The 14,566-nt window shown below is 53.9% G+C and overlaps 1 protein-coding gene across 1 annotated transcript; it reads left to right on the forward strand.

Moving 5' to 3' along the window:
- Window positions 1-1,333: 1,333 nt before the first annotated feature.
- Window positions 1,334-3,512, forward strand: LOC309570861 (folate receptor gamma-like; the record flags this gene model as incomplete). The annotated part of the gene is given in 5 exon segments (XM_082277873.1): window positions 1,334-1,468; window positions 2,040-2,228; window positions 2,689-2,824; window positions 3,084-3,418; window positions 3,420-3,512. Coding segments are annotated over 5 exon segments (810 nt in total). The 5' UTR covers window positions 1,334-1,411.
- Between the last annotated feature and the right edge of the window lie 11,054 nt (window positions 3,513-14,566).

A 14,566-nucleotide genomic window follows, 5' to 3' on the forward strand; every position in this document is an offset into this window, starting at 1 on the left:
AGGGCTCATAAGGCACCTGCTTTGGAAAGAAACGCTGGATTGATTCCCAGGCGAGAGGTGCTGCTTGTGCAAGAGGCTGGATGAGCTGGTTGCCACCAAAATATTGGCCCCTGTGATAACAAACACTGGCACGAGTCAAAGCTCGTTAAAAAGAGGGGGAATTCCTCCTCAGTGCCAGGAGCTCTCCTATTAAAGCTGCCCCAGGAAGCTGCTGAGCTGAGTGTTTGTAAGGTGGTGTGGAGAGTTTAGGGGCTTTTATGGCTGGTAAGGCTGGCAGTTGATTTGGGGGCATAAATGTAGTTATAATGTACTTATTAACTGCTTCCTAGTTCTCAGATTTCTGTGTCTGTCTCCTCAGGCCTGCAGCTGCTTTTTCTGGGGTGTTTTGTGCCATTTTAATGCTGTAAATGCTTTGTCTTGCTGCTGTGTTTTGCAAAACTCTTCTTAAAAGGTGTCTGGTTTAGACCCTTGTGCTGTGTAAACAAGGATTGGGAAGGAATTTTCTTGATTAAGTCTTGTTGTTGGTTGGTTGGTTTGGGGTTGAATTTTGGGTGTTTTTTTAGAAAATTAGTATAAAATTTGTGCCAGCCTCTGGGCAGGCAGAGGAGGCCAAGGCACAATGGTGTGAAGTGTCTTTTATTGCTCAAATCGGACCAGGCTGGACACTGGGGCTTGGAGCAGCCTGGGGCAGTGCAAGGTGTCCCTGCCCATGGGACTGGGTGGGCTTTGAGATTCCTTCCAACCCAAACCCCTCTGTGATTGTTTGATGATTCAGGTCTCTGCAGGAGACCTCAGGTGAGGGTTTCCAAGTCTCGGATGCAGATAAAGGAAATGTTCTCCTGTGTTAGCATTCTCCTGACAACAGCATGGGCCTCCTGCAGCTCGTGGTCCACACAAGGTGCTGGTGTTTTGCTGCATTCCCTGCCCCTCTGGACACTCACGAGAGAGATCCCTGGACTCCCCATGTCTTGGTGCAGAAGGTTTGGGGGCCGGAAACTTCTCTCTGAAGCAGTAGGGTGGCAAAAGGACCCCAAACTGAGTGGGTCTCACACAGCATCCCCTCTTCCCTCAGGGGAGGTGAATTGTTGGCCAGTCTGAGCTCTCCCAGGGCTGTTTGTCCCCGATGCAGTGCTGTCCTGATGATAACGTGCCGCTGACCTTGCAGCCTGGCTCAGGGGGGCTGCGCTTGTGTCCTTGGTGCCATGAGCCACCGGCAGGTGCTCAGCAGTGCCCGGCCTCCACAGCACCTCCCTCGCTGCCACCTGTGCCAAACCCTCTCCTGTGCTGTCCCCTCTCCGCAGAGCTCCCGTCCCCCAGGCTGGCTGTGGCCATGGCCGTGGCACTGGCGCTGCTGGTGCTGCTGGCTGCCGATGCTGCGGTGCCGGTGAAGAACCCACTGCTGAACATCTGCATGGATGCCAAACACCACAAGCACAAGCCTGGCCCTGAGGGGAAGCTGCATGACCAGGTAGGAGCTGCTGATGGGCTGGGTGGGACTGTCTGGGCCCCCTGTACCTGCCTCCCCACCGGGGACTGGTTTGGGCTTGGCCCCCACCTGCCTGAGGGAGAAAGCCTGTGCTAGGTGTGAGACCTGTTTGTTTGCTGCCTTCTTTCAGCAAATGGCCAGAGCGGGGGCAGTGGTGTGGGGATTTGTCAGCTCTGTGCCACCCTTCTTTAAGCCCCTCCTGAAGCTCAGGTACCCCAGAGCACAGCAAGGGAAAGGATGGTGAAGAGAAAGTCCTCTGCTCCCTCTCCGTGTTGGAGATTCTTGTTGCTCTACCCCAGGCTCCTGGTGGAGGAAAAGGGGGCTTGTTTCTGTTCCTGAGGATCTGATCTGCTGTCCCTCCAGTTCTGCCTTGCTGCAGTGCTGAACTCCTGAGCCCAAAGTGACCAGGAGTTCGCTGAAGAAGATAAAATCCTCTGGTTGCTGAAGGCTCCTTGCTGTGGGCTCTGCAGGGAGCTGGCACCTGTGGCATCCCCTGCCCTCCTGGAGCTCCTGCCTGCCCACCCGGACCAGCCTGTCCCTTGCTCTGTTGCAGTGCTCTCCCTGGAAGGACAACGCCTGCTGCACAGCCAACACCAGTTCAGAAGCCCACAAGGACCAATCCAACCTGTACAACTTCAACTGGAACCACTGTGGGGTGATGCCACCCAAATGCAAGCGCCACTTCATCCAGGACACGTGCTTGTACGAGTGCTCACCCAACCTGGGGCCCTGGATTGACCAGGTAGGATCTGATCAAGGAATCATGGAATGGTTTGAGTTGGGAGGGACCTTAAAGCCCATCCAGTGCCACCCCTGCCATGGCAGGGACACCTCCCACTGTCCCAGGCTGCTCCAAGCCCCAATGTCCAGCCTGGCCTTGGGCACTGCCAGGGATCCAGGGGCAGCCCCAGCTGCTCTGGGCACCCTGTGCCAGGGCCTGCCCACCCTCCCAGGGAAGGATTTCTCTTCAATAGCTGGGGTGTCTCAACTTTTCCCACAGGGTAGAAAGATTCCAAGGACTTTTCTGGCCTCTGACTGATAGAAGAATTCCTTGTGTCAAGACGCATCTCTGCTGAGGCTGAAACTCCTCTGGGACCAGCTGTGGAGCCCCATGGGAGGGGCTGGGGGGATCTGGAACGTGGCAGATCTTGCCCTTGACTTTCAAGGGCCCTCCCCAGTGTGCCTGGTCCTGTGTCCTGCAGGTTGACAGCAGCTGGCGCCGGGAGAGGATTCTCCACGTGCCGCTCTGCAAGGAGGACTGCGAGGAGTGGTGGAAGGACTGCAAGGATGCCCTCACGTGCAAAGAGAACTGGCACAAGGGCTGGAACTGGGCAACAGGTTGGTGGGCTCTGGGGAACCCTTCCTCACCCCCAGGCAGGTCACTGGCAGCGTTGCTGCTGCCAGGAGCCCAAAGCTCTCTCACTTCTCTGGGGTGGTCAAGCAGGTGGTCAAGCAGGTGGCCTAGCCCTCAGTGCCCAGCTGCGGCGTAGCGATGGGCAGTGGGCAGGTGACCTGCTCCTCCCAGGGGGAAGGACGGGAGGGAAGGGCTGTCCCAGTGCTCTCACGGAGGTTTTCTGCTGCGGTGCTCTGTCCCCAGGAACCAACCGCTGTCCCTGGGGCTCCATGTGCAGGCCCTTCAGCGAGGTCTTCCCCCGACCTAAAGACCTGTGCGAGAAGATCTGGTCCAACTCCTACAAATACAGCCCCGAGCACCGGGGCAGCGGGCGCTGCATCCAGATGTGGTTTGACCCTGCCCAGGGGAACCCCAACGTGGCTGTGGCGAGATACTACGCTTGGGAAAAGACCTGCTCCCCTGCTCAGGGGGAGAAAGCGGCTCCTGAGAGGGACCAAGCTGTGCATGCTCTGCCCTGCTCTGCCCTGGCCCTGCTGCCCCTGGCCCTTGTGCTGCTCCCCGAGGTCACTGGGGGCTGTGGGATCCCGCGGATGGGGGGCCCTGTGGCGGCTCTGTGAAGGGGCATGGCCTGGCCTGCTCCAGCTGCCCCGCAAGAGGAAGTGGCACAGATGACCCTGTCAGTCTGTCCAGTGCTCAGCACAAGTTGTGTTGTTGGACCTTGATACCCACCTCTTGTGGCTGCTGACCAGGACACAGATTTTCTTGCCACCGAGGGAAGGACAATACAATCTCTGCTCTGATGTGGGAGCTCCTCCACGTCTGTTCCCAGCCCATGGCCGTGTGCTGGGCTGGCTGAGCTCTGGTGTCTGGTCCTTTGGGCTGCTGTGACTCCCTGAAGGGTGGGTTTGATAATAAAGTCTTTCTCTGGATCAGCCTTGCTGTACTGATGTGAAATATTCCTGAGGAGGGGGAAGTGTCCTGGGGGTGGAGGGAGGTGGCTGGGCTGGGGTGGTGGTGGGTGTGGGATCTGGAAATGTAGGAATTGGCCTGGGGGTAGGAAAGATCATAAAATTATAAATGGCTTGGATTGGAAGAGATGTCAAAGCTCAGCTCTCTCCACTCTCCTGCCATGGCAGGGACACCTCCCACTGTGCCAGGCTGTTCCAAGCCCCAATGTCCAGCCTGGCCTTGGGCACTGCCAGGGATCCAGGGGCAGCCCCAGCTGCTCTGGGCACCCTGTGCCAGGGCCTGCCCACCCTGCCAGGGAACAATTCCTGCCCAATCTCCCATCCAGCCCTGCCCTCTGGCACTGGGAAGCCATTCCCTGGCTCCTGGCCCTCCATCCTTGTCCCCAGTCCCTCTGCAGCTCTCCTGGAGCCCCTTCAGGCCCTGCAAGGGGCTCTGAGCTCTCCCTGGAGCCTTCCCTTCTCCAGGTGAGCACCCCCAGCTCTCCCAGCCTGGCTCCAGAGCAGAGGGGCTCCACCCCTGGAGCAACTCCAGGGCCTCCTCTGGGCTCTCTCCAGCAGCTCCAGGTACTCCTTTTGCTGGACCCCAGGGCTGGGGCAGCTCTGCAGGTGGGGTCCCACCTCGGTGGGGCAGAGGAGCAGGACTGTCCTGATGTGCTCCTGGCCAGAGGCTGCCAGCAGGACCCTCCCTGTCCTTGGCTGCAGCCCAGGGGAGCTGGCTCAGCCCTGCCCACACCTGCTGTGGGCTCAAGAGCTGGGTTGCTTCAAAGCAGGGTAAAGGCTCCCAGACCTGCAGGATCTGTGCAAAGACTTGCTGCTCTGCTTGCTTGGGGTTTTCCTTCCTCTGAAGCAGAAACTTCAGCAGAACTTCAGCAACTCCTTGAAAGGAAAGGCAGAGGGTGGGAAGAGCTGGATGCCCTGCCTGGAGTGGGGATAGAGAGGGGGTCCTGCTGCTTTTGGGGTTGGATAAAGCTGGAACCAGCCTGACTCCTCAATCCTGAAGTTCAGCATCCTGAGTGAGGTGAAGGTGTGGCAGAGCTGGTGAAATACCTGAGAAAGGAACCCCCAGGTGCTGCCACTGACACCTTCCCTAAAGCTGCTGAGCTGGCACAGCCCAGAGGCACCTGACTGCCAGTCTGGGGGCTTTATTCCATAAAAGCTTTTTAATCTGGGCATCTTCTAACACCCCCTTTGCCCGAGTTCCCCCTAGGGATGCCCCTCAAGGTCACTTCTCAAGGCTGAGCCAAAGCAATCTGCCCACGGCCCTTGGTCTGGGTGAGTGACACCAATCTCTGCTCAATAATGGGCTCTGCTGGCTTTAACTGAACTGCTTTGGGCTTGTTTCCAACAGTGCATTACACTGGTGCTTGTAGCTACCTGTGCTGTGCAGTCAATAATGCTGATTAAGGCCTCTTAGTCTAATCATTATAATAATAATTCATTTATTTATCTAAATATGTTTGGTTTCCCATCCTTAATCCTGGAGGACTAAGTCACGTAAAGGTTCAATCACAGCTGTAGAATCCTTCAGGCACAAATCATCGACCAAGTCTGGGGCTGGGGTTGGATCCAGCCACACCCAGACACCTCTCTGGGACGGAGTTCAGGAAGCCATGGAGTCTGGGTGGGGGTTAGGGTTTTGGGGGTCTGTGGGGAGTGTTTGGGGGTCCTTTCTGCTCCTCATGACTCAGTGGGAGGGTCTCCACGATAAAGTTTCTCTCCCACTCTGTCCATGGGGCAATGCCGGGGCTGCCCAGGCCAGGCCAAGTCCAAGCTGCAGACCTTTGCAGTACTTCAAATATTTGCAGGAGTTTTTAGATCAGAGCAGCTGTTTCCAGAAGCTTTTCTGGCAAATTTTTATTTTAAAATGTTCCCAGTTATGTAGTCTCTGTCACAGCTGATCACTAATTCCTTGCCTTTACATGGAACAGAGAAGCACTTTCCCTCTCTAACTTGTATATGAAGAATTTAATCTAATTGTTCTAAATGTAGTATGTTGTCTCCAAAATCTGAAGGTGGAGCCCACAACTGACCAGGGCTTAGAAATGTTTTCTAGCCCATGTGTGGGGGGTGAGGTTTGCCCTGCCTGCCCCAGGTAGGGACAGAGCAGAGGGAGCACTGGGAGCTGATTCCTGTGACAGGGACCTCCATAAAGGGCGCAAATCAAACAACTCAGAAGGCAAAGCTGCTCGGGGGGAAGGAAAATCTGGTTTGGGCAATTCCTGCTGTCTGTGGGCTTGGTGTCTGGTGGGTTCTGCTCAGCTCTGCCACTGTGTCCGACAGATGTCCAGGCTCTTGTCTCTTAGAAGTACGTTGGGATCCTGCGGAGGAGCAGTGTGATCTCCTCCTGTCCCAAACCCACATGGGAACCCTGTGCCTGGAAGGAGGCCTGACCTCATGGCTTCCAGCCATTCATAGTTTTATCCTTTAAAGTCACTCTGGGACGAGCTCCAAGAGGTGCTGCAGCCAGCTCCTCTTCGAGGCACTCCCAGCTGCAGACACGCCCTGGCCATTTCTAAGGGTCGAGTGTTCTCAGCGGCTTCTCCCAGCTCAGACTGGTCTTCACCCCAGAAATGGTGGCTCTGTGCAAGTAAATGTGCCCAGGCTGAGGAAGGTGGTGCCCAAAGCAAGGGGTCAGAGAGGAGCTGGTGGCTGCTCTGGGGGAGGTGACCGGGCGGGGTCAGTGAGGGCTTGGGGATGCTGTTGGAGCTGGGGGGACACTGGCAGTGTGGAGGGGAGGGCGGGTCCTGGGCAGGGTCATCGGACCAGAGCTGTGGCAGAGGCCAGGCTGTGGTGGGGTGGGGCAAGAGGGGACAGAGAGCTGGAGATGCACTGCAGGCAGAGAGGCAGAGCTTGAGAGGAAGATGAAGAGAAACTGGTCTCAGCCCTATCCCAAACTACTTTCTACACCCTGGGGTATCTGACTTTCATCCGTCTCATGGATTTGCCCAAACAGCCCTATGGGCTGCGTAGGAATATTACATTCCCCATGGTGTCCGTGGTGAATATTTCAAGGAGAGACAAAGTGCACTGAGCAGGACCTTCACTGCTAAAGATCTTCATTCTGTGGGGTGTTTTATTTGTTTTTGTTTGTCTGGTTTTCATAGCTGAAAGCTCTGGACCTCAGCAGGGTGGGCTTGGGAACACTGAGGTAGAGGTATGTCCTTGTCCCATCCCTGGCAGTGTCCAAGGCTGGGCCGGACAGGGCTTGGAGCAGCCTGGGACAGTGGGAGGTGTCCCTGCCCATGGCCGGGGTGGCACTGGATGGGCTGTAAGGTCCTTCCAACCCAAACCATTCCAGGATTCTCGCATCGCACAAGGACGATGCCCAGGAGGCCACATTTCAGGAAGCCATGAGGTTCATGAGAGATGGAATCAAAATAGCAGTTTCCAAACCTCACCGATGCAATGGCTAGGCAAGAAGGGCACTAGAAGGCACCAGGCATAAATTCCCACCTTTGCAGTGATCCCTGGCATGAGAAAAACCAGATGATTTACAGAAGGAAATGGCACAAGCATGGAGAGCAAAAGAGAAGGCTGGGAAGGTGAGAAGTGATTTGCATTCAGCGAGGGGCAGATTGATGTACGAGCTGCTTTGTTATTCCAGTGCTGGGGAAGCACATGGAGTGATAGATGGTGTGACCAGGCATGGCAGTTCCTTGGGTTTTTGTTATAAATTATTTTTCCTGAAGTAGCCTAACATCAGCAGCAAAGTCAGAAATCGGGGGGAATAGGGGAAAAAAATTAAAAGTTAATAAAAAGATGGTTTAAAATTACCAGGGCACTGTAAGGGCAGGGTTACAATTCCCCTGGGAGCACTTACAGAGGGGCAGGAGCAGCCCAAGGGCTGCTGGCAGAGATCTTGGAGGATGAACAGAAGATAAATGGAATGAAAACCAGCGTGGAGTGAGGCAAGCCCAGAGCCTGCCTTAGGAGATGTGGAAATGGGCAAAGAACCGCTTCGATTAACACTCAATTCCTGAAAAACCATGAAACAGAGAAGCCCAATCCTTTCGGAGCACACATGGCAGCAGCGACTGTGGATTTCTTAGGAACAAGTTGTGACAAAGTGCAGTAATTTCTCCTCCAGCTGGGGCAGCACGTCCGGCTGCCAGGGCACAGCCAGGGAATTAACTCGGCCCCGACTGCAGTCACGCCTGGCACGCGTCTCACACAACGTCCTGGGAAACAAGAGGGCAGAGAACGATCGAATGAAACAACCACAAAAGGGAGGACAAGACTCGCTTGAAAAATGAGGTTATCAATTATTCATTGCTGAAGATGAAGGAAGTGGTCTGATTTCTGCAGTTATTCCCAGCTTTCATCAATGAGCTCCCCAGGAAACAGCCATCTTTTGGGGTGTTGTCACGTTGTCATATCACGCTGTTGTCACGTCATAATGGGGACATAGAGCTGACCTTCCCTGGCTGATCTGGCCTTTAATCCGTGTATTCCATGAGAATGCACCAGACTGGGTGTTTATTAGTTCAGTACTGCCTGACTGCCTACCATTTTTGGTGTAACTCCAGCCTCCCTCTGGTGCCTCGACAGCACCAAACCCAAGTGGAGGCACCATCTGTGAGGGAACACAAAGACCCATTAGCAACAAAATAAATAAAATTCCACGGGATATGAAGCATGAGAGCTCCTTTCAGGCACAAGGGTTTTATGGAGGTGCCATCCAGGAATGTTAGACCAGATTTACTGAACGCCCTTCTGGGTTGGTTTGGGTGAGCTGTTGTCCTTCCAGGGGGCAGATGGACTACACAATCTCTCAAGGCTCCTTGTATTCCTGTTTTTCATATTTTCATCTGAAATCTCATGTTAGATGTTTGTTTTCCACCACTGCCCTGCACATCTCATTTGCTGGTTGTACATTTTGAGGTTCCTTATGTACATCCAGGACAGCTTCTCCTCCTGGTGCTGGGTTGATCTTCACTACCAGTGAGAGGGGGTCTTGACTCACAGAATCCCAGCAGGGTTTGGGTTGGAAGAGACCTTAAAGATCATTTTGTTCCACCCCCCACCATGGGCAGGACTCCTTGCACCAGAAGGTTCCACCAACTTCTGGGTGATATTTCAGTGGTAATAAGCAGTTGGGTCTTGGTGAAGAGCCACCAACCCTTCCTGTATTTTCATCAGCAAATCACATGGGATGGTTGGATTTCTCAGCTTTAAAAAAATAAACACATACCTAAAACTGGGGGGGAAATTGTTTGTTTTTCTTGAACATCCTGGATTTAAGCCAGACTTTGCACTCTTTGAGTCTCATCCATACTTAGTCTGGGGACCTGACTTTGAGCAAAGATGTCATTGCAGTGATACTGAGAGTTATTAGAGAGTCAGTCCCATGAGGAGCGGCTGAGGGAGCTGGGAAAGGGGCTCAGGCTGGAGCAAAGGAGGCTCAGGGGGGACCTTGTGGCTCTGCACAAGTCCCTGACAGGAGGGGGCAGCCGGGGGGGTCGGGCTCTGCTGCCAGGGAACAGGGACAGGAGGAGAGGGAATGGCCTCAGGCTGGGCCAGGGCAGGCTCAGGGTGGACAGCAGCAGGAATTTCCCCATGGAAAGGGAGCTCAGGCCTTGGCAGGGGCTGCCCAGGGAGGTTTGGAGTGCCCATGCCTGGAGGTGTCCCAGGAAGGGCTGGAGGTGGCACTCAGTGCTCTGGGCTGGGGACAAGGTGGGCATGGGGCACAGCTGGGCCTGGCTGGGCTGGGAGGGCTTTTCCAGCCTCAGGGATCCTGGGATTCTGGGATTGCTGGCTGCACATGGGTTTTCCCTTCAGAACTCTCCATGCAGGCAAGGTTTCCCCTCCTGACTCCCCTGTGGGGCCACAAGGATCCCTAAAAGCATAAGTGATCAAGCAGAGAGCAAAGTGTGACCAGAGGCTGGTTTTTACATCAGCACATTTTATAGGAAGAAGGCCCTTCTGCAAGATTTATCTCCCAGCTCCAGCCTTTGGGCTGATGAAAGAAATTATCTCTCTTGAAAAATACAAAAGGTAGGGTCAGACATCTGATAAAATCCCAATTTTCAGGAAAATGCATCCTTAATTGTGGTTGTTTGCTGAAGGGAAAAGTGGCCCAGCATTAAAATGATTCGCTTTTCCAAAATTTATCCAGAACCATTTTCTAACCCTGAATCCATCACTCCCCGCAGCAAAACCACGTCCCCCTGATGAGTGAGGATGAAATAATTACTGCTGTGGCAGCTCTACTTGCCAGGATGAGTCACCGTGATCCGAAGGCTCGGTGTCCAGGCCACTGCAGAGGTCAGTGATAAATGTCACCCCACAAGGTTTAATTCCCAGAATTTGTGGTAATTATGATATAAGTTGGATAATAAAAACCCCCATAATGCTGACCACTGGGCACAGATCATCCTTCACCTGGATGTTGTTGCAGCTGAAACGAGAAGCAAAAAGCAGCAGTTCAGCAGTGGAAGTGGCCAAAAGCAGGATTTCTATACCCAAGAAGTGCTTCAGAGAACTCACCCGTCTCCTAGCCCAGACCTGACCATCCAATCACTCTGCTCTTTTCTCCTTGGATCTCCTCGCCCCAGCTCTGCTCGTTTCCTGACAGAGACACCCTGCAGCAGGGAAGCTTCTCCCTGCTTCTGCTGACAATCCCCAGCCCGGCTGTCAGAGCCAGTTACACCCAACACTCAGGTCTTCCAATCTGGCTCAAATGTGATTGTCCCCTCTGCAAAACAACTGGCACTCATCACTCCAGGAGGAGAAACATGCTCTGGGACTTCCCAGTCCAGCTTGTGTCACAGAACAATCTAGAAGGCTTAGAATTTCCAGGAAGAGCAAAGATCTTGGTTTCCAAAGTGGGAATGTGGTTAAAGAGAAACACTTGGGAACAATGTGAATGGGTCCTGTTCCGAGATTTGTTTTTCACCTTGTGCCAGGTGCCATCTGGGGTTTTCCTGAAGGGAGCCGAGGGAGTGGAAGGTGTTTCCCCCCTGCCCATGGTAGAGGGATGGAACTGGTTCACAGAATCCCAGAATAGCCTGAGCTGGAAGGACCATCCAGGATCCCCCACAGGGATCACCCAGTCCCACCCCTGGCCCTGCCCAGACCCCCCAGCAATCCCAGCCTGGGCATCCCTGGCAGCGCTGTCCAAACGCTCCTGGAGCTCTGGCAGCCTCGGGGCCGTGCCCATTCCCTGGGGAGCCTGGGCAGTGCCCAGCAGCCCCTGGGGGAAGAACCTTTTCTTTCTAGTAGATAATCCTTAAGGTCACTTCCAACCCAAACCATTTTATGGTTCTGTGATTCACCACAGGTAGACCTCTGTAATCTGCAGGTGACAGGGACCCCGAGGAGGCTCAGCAGCTCCTCAGCATCCGCACAATCGTCCCCCTCCCGCGTGTCTGACACCCAGAACAGCCTGGGGGAGTGAAAGGAAGGCCTGTGGGGCTGTGCGAGGGGTGAGATGTGAGTGGACACAAGCTCCCTGCCCCACACAGTGCCGGGGATGCCACAGCAGACCCTGGCGACACAGGGCACGTGTCCTGCAAGGAGGGAGCTCTGCAGGTGTGCATCCAGCACAGGTGGGGCTGGCACAGGTGGGGCTGAGCCGCCTCCAGGCAGCGGTCGGGCGGTGCCAGCGGAGTCGGTGCAGGCAGGGAACGGCCCCGAGGAACGGCAGCGCTCAGGCGCCCTGAGCTGCCACATTCCCTCCATCCGTCTGTGCAGCACTTGCTCTCAGGTGTAAAGGCAAGTGAGCCAAGGACGAGAGGGCTCAGGGGGATAGAAATCTGAATTTTTCATCCAGTTTCAGTCGTAATGTTCACTCCTTCCTCTGCACGAGAGATGAGATGTTTGTTCACGCTAAACCCAAGCGCTCTCCTTGTTCCCAGCGCTGCAAACCCCAAAGCCCAGCGGCCACTTTAATTCCCCTCCGTGTTTGGATCCAGCAGCTCCCTGATTCCCCTGCAGAGCTCAAAGCCAACCCACAGGAGGATTTGCCTGGGGTAATTTTGTTTTCCATCCCGCTTCCAGCACCATGGGAGTCCCAGGTTCAAAAAGCACCTTGCTTTGGAGCCCATGTCAGCACCCACAGGTGTGTGTTCTGCAGAGGTGATGTTTAACCACAGGAAGAAGTTAGTGGAAACATCAGGAACGTGCTGAATTCTCCAGATTCAGGGTTTTTAGAATTCAACTGACTAATGCTTTGGGAAATGCTTTGGAGAAAAACAATTCAATTCAGCAGATGTCAACGGTCAGAGAGACCACACAGGGTAATGTCCAGTCTAGAAAGGTTCCTGACATATCCTAGAAGTGGTTTCTGCCTGTTTCCCTGCATCACTGTGAGCTATGGGCCAGTGCAAAACAATATCAGAAGTGTCTTTGGATGGAGATCCAGGGCTTATGTGCAGGAAGGGAATGCTCAAAGAAATATTTTAGGAATAGTTAAGTAGTAGCATTTTAATAATTCTCAGTGATTTCTCCCAGATCTGATTGGTCTCCACACCAGAAATGGTGGGTTTGTACAGGTTGTCCAGGTAAACATGTCCAGGAACGTGGTGCCCAAAATGAGGGGTCAGAGAGGAGCCAGCAGCTGCTGAGCAGGAGGGGACTGGGATGGGGGGTCAGCGATGGCTTGGGGAGGCTGTTGGGGCTGGGGGGACACCAGCAGCACAGAGGGGAGGCATACATGGAAGAGCACATCCTTGGACTTGCTGGGACAGCCGACAGAGAGCTGGGGGGACACCACTCTGACCGTGGCTCTCTTCCCATGGCCTCTGTAGCCTTCAGTCCCCAAACTCTAGTGCCTGGCAGACAGGGGGTCACTGCTGCCCCATGGCTGCCACCGACCGAGCTGTCACTGTTGGACTGGTGCTGCTCACCACCTCCAGCTGCTGCTCACCACCTCCAGCTGGGCTGCTGAAACACGGGGCAGGGTGGATCCCACAGTCTGCTCCAGCATTTGACCTCCATGTGGCTGCAATCATCCCTTTGGGTACCTCATCCCTGGATCTCCCCCCCTCCCTGTCCTCCCAATACCCCTTTCCCACTGCTGACCCTTCTTCTGAGGCTTCCTCTGTCAGCTCTGCAGAGTCCCACAGGACTCAGATATCCCGAATCCTCACCTCGGTCCTGTCCCTCTTTGTCTCAGCCATAAAGGCCAGGCTGCTCCTTCCAGAGCTGAGCTGGAGTTTCCTAATGGCCCATCAATGAGTGGCTGAAGAGTTTTAGGCTTTGCTGTTGTTCCCATTAGCTACCAGACTTGTATTGCATCTCTCACAGTTACTTTCTCTTTCCCTTAAGCCCCAAAAGTCTTGATCTGAAAAGTCAATGAAGCAGATGCTCTCACCTTCCATTTATCCTCTTGGGGAGCAGAAGGATTTTGGAAGCAGGCACCAAACACAAGCAGTAAGTGTAAAATAATTTCCATAAAGGAAGATGTGGGTGAACCCAGAGTCTCCAGGCTGGAAGAGGAATGACTGGAGCGTGGAGAAGGGCTCTGTGGTATCCTGGGTGGCTGGAAGAGGACACCCAGGTCTAATTGCTTGCTCTCCCTTAATGCAAGAACTAAGCTGCATTAAATAAAATAGCAGGTGGCAAGTTTAAAACCAATTACAGGAGGAGTTTTTCCCTCAACAGGATTAAGCTTTGGAACATTTTGTCAGAGCAAACTGCAAACGCCAAAAGTCTGCAGAGGCTTCACCAAGTGGTGAGAGAAATCCACAGGAAATACAAATCTATCAAAGAATGTTCCCCACGAAACAGATCTCCTGGCTCAGGAAGCACCAGTGGCTCAGATCAATGGAAGCTGCCAGAGAAGTGACCCCCCACGGGCTCTCCATGTGCTTTTCCCTACCTGAACACTGCCAAGGTCACAGCACCAGCCAGCGGGAGCACAGGGCTCCCTGGGGGCTCTTCAACTCACCAGCGGTGACACTGATGCCTTGTCCTGGTCTTAAAATCAAGAGTGAGACACGGTTAGAAGGGAAAAAGGGATTTTACCTTGGTATCTCTTTTAAGGATCCTTAGGTGCACTACGTGCAGTTTGAATGCACCTCCATGCGCACCGCAAGGCCCACCCCAAAAGATCTGGTGTAACATTATAGGTCTTACTAATTACTAATCTATCAAAAATTCCCCAAGGAGAGGCTCGAATGAGCCCCCGCTCCCCAAGGAACCTTCCCCTGGATGGTTCTATCTTAGTTTGCAAAATGTGTTCTGGAGAGGACCTTGGCACCTGGGGCACACTGACCCCTAACTACGAAGCTTCTAAAATGTTTCATCTCCCAGCTTAACGAACAAGGCCAAGAATGTAGGCAAAAAGCACTGAGAATACAGGAGCTGTAAAAAGCTGTAACAGGGGTATAAAAGGCAAAAAATCATCATGGCATCAACACCACCTCCATGCCAGAGCCAGGAGAGTGCGAGAAGCTGCATGGAGGGGGCTCCAGCCCTGTGGATCATCACTGAGTGTGAGGTGGCAGGACACTGGGCAGGGAGAGCCCATGGAGCCAGGAGGGTGGGAGTCCTTCATCATCATCTTTACCCAACCATGGAGAAACAACTTCTGAGCTGCTGCATCCTCCCACTTGACAGGAGGAAGTTCTGCCTCAGGAGCTGCTGGTCCATAGTGGTCCTGGTGCCAGAAGGTACCCAGGCCCTGTGAAGCGTCATTTAAAATGCTGCTTATTAGATCTAACACCCTAAAAATGAGAGGGTAGTACAGATACCCTGATGTCCTTCCAGATGCTGGGAGCCCCAAGTTCTGCTGGGACATAGCTTTCTTATGGAATC

This window comes from Coloeus monedula (genome assembly GCF_965178545.1).
Source record: "Coloeus monedula genome assembly, chromosome: 3".
NCBI classification, from domain to species: Eukaryota; Metazoa; Chordata; class Aves; order Passeriformes; family Corvidae; genus Coloeus; species Coloeus monedula.